Source organism: Jaculus jaculus, chromosome 11 (genome assembly GCF_020740685.1).
Source record: "Jaculus jaculus isolate mJacJac1 chromosome 11, mJacJac1.mat.Y.cur, whole genome shotgun sequence".
NCBI lineage: Eukaryota > Metazoa > Chordata > Mammalia > Rodentia > Dipodidae > Jaculus > Jaculus jaculus.
The window spans coordinates 13673058-13681230 of NC_059112.1; the positions used below are offsets into that span (position 1 = coordinate 13673058).

The 8173-nt window shown below is 41.6% G+C and overlaps 1 protein-coding gene across 9 annotated transcripts in view; it reads left to right on the forward strand.

Annotated features, from left to right (window-relative positions):
- Clock (clock circadian regulator) overlaps positions 1–5642 on the forward strand; it is a 61941-nt gene extending 56299 nt beyond the window's left edge. For 7 of the 9 annotated variants that reach the window (XM_045161400.1, XM_045161399.1, XM_004665390.2 and 4 more), the window contains exon 23: positions 724–5642. In XM_045161400.1, coding sequence (XP_045017335.1) covers positions 724–903 — 180 coding nt within the window. In that variant the 3' untranslated portion in view covers positions 904–5642. The remainder of the gene's footprint in view (positions 1–723) is intronic. The other 2 variants (XM_045161405.1, XR_006639580.1) reach the window with 1 other exon arrangement.
- Positions 5643–8173: the final 2531 nt, after the last annotated feature.

Consider the following 8173-nt stretch of genomic DNA (forward strand, 5'->3'; position numbering starts at 1 on the left):
CTTCGTGGTTGCATTGTGCTGCTTTGTCTGTCACGTGGCTGAAGAACTTAAGCCTCCAATGTTGTCCTCATTCTTGTTTAGTATTTACACAGACCCAAAGTTGTAAATATTCCTCTTTTTCAACGAAGAAACTAAAGCCCAGAGGAGTAATCAGCTTGACTAAATTCGAACCTGTGTGCCTTCCAGGCTAGCTTTGAGCACTGGTAAAAACAGGTGTGCATTCTAGCTAGGGAGTGTTCATGTCCAATACAGACAAAAGTGTTGTTATGGCACCATTTAAAAGGAAATAAAGAGTATGTGATTGGTGATAAGACCGACTGCTTTGCATGCTATGAAATTTCTATTCTAAATTCTTTGAAAAATGAAATGTTATACTTTCATAGAGGTTAAGACACACAATTTCTTAAAAAATAAAATTTTGGCCAGTTGTGGTGGCGCACGCCTTTAATCCCGGCACTCGGGAGGCAGAGGTAGGAGGATCGCTGTGAGTTTCAGACCACTCTGAGACTACAGAGTGAATTCCAGGTCAGCCTGGGCTGGAGTGAGACCCTACCTTGAAAAACCCCAAAAAATAAATAAGTAAATAAAATAAAATTTTGAATTGGAAAGAAAACGTGAAAACTGAAAGCTCTTGTTTCTGTGGACAGTGAGCAGCGTGAGGCAGTCTTGACAAGGACAGTCCCAATGTCAGGCAGTGCAGCTGCGTAACTGTCTGTGTTTTAGACTTCTAGGTTGCTTCATGGGAATCCTTCCACCCAGCTCATCCTCTCTGCTGCATTTCCACTACAACAGAGCACCTTCCCTCCGTCACATCACCAGCAACACCCGTCTCAACAGCAGCAGCAACTTGGTCGGCACAGGACTGACAGCCTGACTGATCCTTCCAAGGCTCAACCACAGTAGCACACATGCTTCCTCTCTGGCACCTGGAGAGGAAGGGCATGGCCTCAGATGACATGCAGTTAGGGAGGGCAAGTTCCATGAGACATAGTATTCAGTGTTCTAGTTCTTGGATTGCTTAATTGCTAGGGGAAATGCCGCCCAGTGCTACAGATGGACATTAAATACCAGCCAGCAAGAGATGATCATAGCCAATTCTAACAGTGTTTCAGTTGCCCAGGTATTTTTTTGATGAGAAAGAGTATATTGCCAAATGTTGAAGAAGTTCAGCTATGATATGACCTCTACTGACTCAGAAAGGCACCAACGAGGTTAGTGGTTCTGTGCCTGGTGTTGGATGTTCCAGAGGACGCAGCGCTGCCGTGCCAGGGCTGCCTAGTGATGCCGAGATGATGGTCAGTAGTTCCTGCCTCAAACCCTTCTCCTTTTCAGATGATGATGGAACCGTAATTACTTTCAGAATGTGTGTGCACTTGAAGTCTGTAGAGATGCTGTAACCGTGCATATTGGAGTGAATGAGAGCGTTACTGCTTCCTATAGGTATGAGCACATTTCATTAGGTCTCGACACCGTGTATCAGCTGAACACTCTTGTTTTCTCCTGTCGTTTACAACACAGTAGTGTTCTAGTCACTTCTCCGGGGCACAAGTCTTTTTGTTCATACTTTGGCTGTGATGTCACAGTTTGCTCAGTAGATAGGATGTGCTGCTGAGAATGGAATTTTTTTTTTCAGGTTAAATTATTGATGCAACAGGTTTATTAAGTAATTCAGAAATATCCCTCATTTCATTATTTTTCAATTATGTTTGAAAATAGGATTGCACTGCTTTTTTTTAGGTGGTTGGGAGCTTGATTGCATATTTTGGTATATTTCTTATGGAAATATTTATGTAAATGGTTTTCAACAAGCCTGAAAGTGATTTAAGAATGTTTCAGTTATAGAAGTAAAATTTGCACAAAACATTCTAGGCACTTTTTAACATTCTCAATGGTGGGAATTTTAACTTTTAGGATTTGTTGGGATCTTTTTTATTATCCTTAACAATTTCAATGCTTCATTTAGCTAGAGATGATTCAGGGTTATTTGAGGGGAAACCCATAGTGCCTTGATTTTAATTCAGGGGTACTTCACCGTCTTGAACTCGGTCTGGTCTCAGTAGCAGTTTTGAACCATAGTTCATGTTTAGCAGCATGTGGGGGTCGGTGTCATGCTCAGGCTCCAGTGAACAACACTGGGAGTCTCTTGGACTGAGGCATAGACCCTTTAAAACACAAGATGACAACCTAACATGATAGCCATTAACTTGACCCCAGAGTTGTTTCCAAATAAGTGTCTACCTTTAACTAGTCTTTAAGAATCAGTAGTAGGGCTGGAGAAATGGCTTAGCCACTAAGCACACTTGCTTGTAAAGCCTGCTGGCCAGGATTCAGTTTTCCAACACCCTCACAAAGTCAGACCCAAAGGGGTGCATGTGTCTGGCATTTGTCTGTGGCAACAAGAGATCCTATTGTGCCCATATACACATGCATGCATATATGCATGCACACCCAGGAAAATAAAATTTCAAAAGAAAATTAATTGCCAGCAAATATTTGCTTAATTTGATCTTGATAATTCCTAGAAGAGAAAGCCATAAATGTGGCTTTACCTTCATGGCAACATGAGAACATTGTAACTCACATGCTTTCTAAACATGAACTAGATTCAACCTGGCAATATTATAGCCTACAGGTAGTAAATTTCAACACAAGTTACATGCATTTTAAAAAGCATTTTTTAGGTCTTATGGTACTAAATCATGAAATTTACAATTACAGAACAGGATTAGTAGAAAATAGAGATGACAGGTGTAGTAAATCCGAATTGATCTTACAAGAAAACCCAGGAGAGGTGAGGCTGCTAAACAGAAAAGGGATTGAGCAATGAAAGTAACCGAATGTAGAACTGCCGGAGAAAGGGCTCCAAGGAAACGTCAGTTCTCTGTCCTCAGCTATGGGCTCATCCTTGAGGGATGTATTTGTTTCCCTGTTAGCAAACAAGCAAAAAAAAAAAAAAAAAAAAAAACGAAAACCAACCTGGCTTCAGTTAAATGGAAACATTTTTTACAATTTATTTTTAAAACATATATAGACCAAAGAAAATTGGTACCTATCCTTTTCCAAAAGCATGGCTGGATGGCAGTGAAGTAATACCATATCATGGAGTTCTTCTGGCTAAATGGTCACATCCCTGGCAAGGCCCTTGTCAGGACGCGTGCATGTGTGCGTGCACATCCGTGGAAACGTTATGTTACAGTAGAGCAGTGGCATTGCTTTTCTTCCCTTCCAAACTGCCTTTCAACTTTATGCCACTTCCTGTAAGTCGTGCCTCATTTCTTATTGGCAGTACCTGTTGTGCTACAAAAATTCTGATAAAGCTTCCCCTCTAAGTACCACACTTCAAAGCAGACCGTGAACTCTGGAGCCCGTCTGTACGAGGAGCGCGACCTGGAGCAAGCGCCAAGGTGCCCTGTGCAGTCTCGTCCTCCCTGTCCTCCCGCGCCCTGTTCAGGTTCTCCATGTCACAAGCTGCAAGCACGAGGACTCCTCCCTTGTCGCCACCCCTGTTGTTCTCTGCAGCTCTTCTGCAGCTAGCTGCTAACCTGCGCTGAGAGAGTTGTGTTGGAATCTGGGTTGCAAACTGCCCCTCCCCCACAGCTTGAGCATCCTGATGAAGATTCCGCCTTGCCTGCTCTTCACTTCTGTAGCCAAAGTTGTTAATAAAATCCCAAAACAAAACTATGATACCAAATAGAAACACCTCTAGGCTTCTTAAAGATCTCTTTTCTCTCACAGGGGTTGTTTTTCTTAAAAAGAACCTTCCACTCTGGGCAGAGCTTTTTTTCAAAAGGGCAGAGGCTGTTGAAGTAAGGGTGATAGACGCTGGCTTGCTCAGGACCGCCGTGACATCAGGGGGCTCAGCAGTCTCACCGGTACAAGAAAGAACTGACAAGAGTCGCCCTTGAGACACTTCTAAGTACTCTGTTGTTTTCTTTGAATGGAAACTGGGAGGAAAAGCCAGTGTTGCAGATGAGGTAGCCTGCAAGTAACTGCTGCAGACTCCACCCTGAATCCAGGGGCCATGTGTTCTGTGTGCTCTGCATTGCCTCATGCTCTCTGGTGGAGGAATGTGCCAGGAATAGGAGGAGCCGGTAACTGTGAGCAGAGCACTGAGGGAGCCTATGCTGTCCTGAGTGCTGTGGCCTTAAAGCAGTCTCTGGAAGTCAGCTGGGAGCACTGAGACAGCCCAGCTCGGTAAAGGGCATTGTGTTGAGGGAGATGAGCCCTTGTTCAAGAAGCCTTAGAAAGGGACCCTAAAAATAGTTGTCTACACAGGTGGAAATTCTTTTCACTTGGATATATTACTGTGTGCTTGAAAATGTTTCCACTACATTACACATTTTTTAAGTGGGATGCAGATAGCATTTTTTTTTAAGTATTTCTACTTTTTCTTATTTCTTTGGTGATTTTGTTGGTGAACATTTGTGTAAAATCCATTCAAGCCTACAACCTTTCCAGTATCTGTGGCCCTGTTCTTAGTACCACAGGAGTCCACGTTGGAAGGTAGAAACACTGGATATGAATATAGTCGAGTGCATCTGGCCAGGAGTAAGCTGATCAGACTCTTCCGTGGTAAAGAACGGCACAGAGGCACTTGTCATTTTAGTAGTGGTTGGAAAGAGACCTTTTAAGTTTGTGTGGATTGAGTAAACATTCTTCTAAGAGGAGCTTCTGAAGTAACAGCAAAGGAAAAGAGTTGACTATTTTTATAGCATATTTAATATATTTGTATATAACTGAGTATAGTAGGAACCCTCCATCCACCTGCTGCCCCCTTTCTATTCCCCCCTCTTGCCCCAGCCCTAGCGTAGCCTCATCCGCATGGGTAATGTGCCTATCGTCCGCCTACCAAGTAGCGCTGCTGCTTTCTGAGACAGGTGAGACAGACTCTCACGCCTGGGGATCCTCTGTGGGGAGAACAGCACACACTTCAAACATACCACCGTCTAAATGCATCATTTTCAATGGTAATAAGCACTTTATTGCAACTATTCATTTAGATAAAGTTTGTATCTTAGCATTAACTATTTCTAAAGGATCCCCAAATCATCATTTAGGTGAAATTATAAATGACACATTTCTGAGAAATGTTTAGATCCAGTGAACCGTAGCAGGTTTATGGGAGTGATTTCAAGGTAGCCAAATGAACTCTGACTTTCTTTTGAATGTGGTGGAGTCAAAAGATTGTAGATGTGTAGCTCCATTTAAACACTATTGTAAACCTATCTTGCCTATTGTGTGGACACCAAAAGAGACCAATGAGCCTGTTCATTTTCAGAGGTCTAGGAAAATACATCTGTGTGAGGAGATGTACAGAACTAATCTAAAAGCAAATGGTAGTAATATTTTAGAATACAGTAATTTCGAAAATTGAGTGGTTTAAGTGCGCCCTGAAATGTTGGCATGTCATTTCAGCATTTCCATTTGAATTGCTCTTGTAATATTTTTGCACATAAAAAGACTGAAAACGACTGCGTTTGTTGAAAATAATTTGGTCTTGTTTTAATGTCTCCTGTGGAAACATTGGGGATGAATTTTGTTGGTATAGTTACTAATTCAGGATATTTAAACATGTTGAACAGTTCACAAGAAATTGAGCAAACTTGGATATTTAAAGATTAAAGTACTTTCTTTCCGTGTGACTGTTTTGCAGTTTTTCCCGCCCCGTTGTCGTAATTAAACACTACGCTCCTTGTCTTACCACGCTGCAGGCTTTGAGTACCTGATACTGTGTAAGCTGCCTGCCTGGGCCTCCCAGGAAGTGCTCTTTAATGAAGTAGGGCACAGTTAATGTAAACCACTAACTGAAACTCCGTCTCCACCACCAGCAAACACTGAGGTGCTGCACTAAGTGACAATCACAATAGTATTTGTGAAAGAACTGAGAAACAATTGCTTTCAAAGCTGTTCTCTGCATTTCTTGAAAATGGCCGTGTATTAACAGTTTTAAATATCTTTGCATTGTCGTCTTGGATGACTGCAGTGTCCTGTATTTCACTAACTTACGTTTTGTTTTGCATCACTATTTGTCTTGGAGAAGTGGCTCTTGGTAGTCAAACCCTGGATTCTCCACCAACAATCTCTACTCTGAACTCTCTACAACTTGTGAAGGTTACACCTTTCATCTTTGCTTCCCCACTTGTCTACCTTCACTTGCTGCCTTTTGTTTTATGGGCACTGTAGGCTTACTTCCCCAACATGGCCAAAGGCCAGTATGTTAGAACTGATGGCACACGGTGCCCGTTTTGCCCTTTTGTGGAAATGTCAGTGATCAGTAAATATCCTTCTTGGCTGTCAATGTCATATCCTTACAGTAGCTGGAACAGTGTATATGCATTGAGAACCTCTACTCTGAAAATGTGCTGTCTGTCTAATTAAGTATTGCTTGATCTTTGAAAAGCAAAGTCTCCAAGGCCCAGTGCTGCCTGGTAAAGTGGTGCTTGAACCCTGCAGCCTTGCTCGAGGGCCCTTCCTGCTCACACGCAGGGCTTCGTCCTGCACTTCAGCGCTGAACTGCTGTCCACCACAGGTTAGGGTTAATGACGGGAAAAGTGCTAAAATCCCTAAGAAAACAAACTGTGTCATCGCTCTGAAAAAGGACATTCATCTGTTCTTTTGTGTGTTTGAGTTGGTCTGTACTGGTTGCACGTTCACTACTGGAAATGGTTGTGAGCTCTAGGTTTAAAGTTTTATCTTAAACTGATGGATTGTGTAACTAGACAGTCACCTTCAAGCAAAAAAAATTCCAGAAAAATCTCCAAATGCTCTCCCCACACTTTTTTTTTTTTAAATGTCAAGCCAGCACAACTGGAATTTAAACCATTCTAAAATATTTTTTAAAATATCTTACTGTGGTTTAGGATGGGGAAGGGCCAATATGGCACTTTCACATCCATTCTATGTAAAGATTAAAGCCCAAAGACAAATTAAATTTGTGCTGTATTAAAACCAGTTAGTGCAAAAAAAAACACAAAACTATCTTTGTAACGTTTTAATTAACATCAGTTGGTAGTTGTAAAAACATGCACCAAATTCTTTCTAATGTTGTGTGGTTCTTAGTGTGCTATTCTTATTATTGTCCTTACTGCTTGGTTCTGGGGTTGGATTTAAAAGAGAGGCAGCTCATCATTCCTCCTTACAAGAGTGGAGCTGTAAACGGCTACTGATCAGTAAGAATGCATTTCTTCCCTAAAACATTGAATTAAAATCAACATTTCTAAAAACAAGGTTGCTCCTTTCGGTGTTATCTTCTGCCAAAACCCCTAAATTTTACACGAGAGGGAGAAGGAATGGTCTCCATGGTGCTATCTTAAGTTCTCTGGCTTTCATATGTTTTTTCTGGAAGTACAATATTCAAGAAAATATGTGGATTACTCTCTAATTTGGTCTGTAATTACTTATACTTTTCCCCCCAAATTTGTCCTCTGAGAAGAAAGTAAAAATATGCCACTAGCCTACCTCCACTCAGGCCACTTTTCCAGGTTACGATGTGCATAGCTCTACAAATTTCTATGTATTGTCATAACACTCATTCCCATAGTCTGTTGTAATGTATTCAGAACCTAAAGTTACAACAAAAGAGCCAAGCAGTAGCAATGTGTTTTTTTATAAATGTAAAAATAATTAGCACCAGACATTGTTTCCTTCTTCAGTTTTAACAATAAAAAAATACCTCAGTGTATGTTTTTCAGTATCACCTGCATTTCTCCAAAAGTAACACCTGCTTTATGTGGCACATAATTTGTAAGAATCACATTTTGGATTTATAGAACTATTAAATATTTTTAAATCTCTATCAGCGACATTTTCCTTTCTTTTACTCAACAGTGGGGCTTAACTGTGTCAGCAATGTCTGCCTAGTAGCTTGGGTCCGCATCACCACTGTCTCGGCCATGCTCTGCCGTTAGAGACCATGCTGCCTGCAGTCAGGCTCACAAAGAAGCTATGCTGGTACCAGCTACTTCTGCAAGGGCTTCTGGTGACAGTTAGACTGTCTTACCGTACTGTAGACGGTGCACTGTGTGCAATGAACCTGAGAGTCCTCTGAGTGCTTTGTCTGAAGTCATGGATATTGCTTTCCACTGACAGTTACTTGAGATGCTCTTTAGCAGAAGGCCACTTTCTTCTTCCCACAGTTACTATGCAGAATAGGACATGACCAAAACTATAGCCT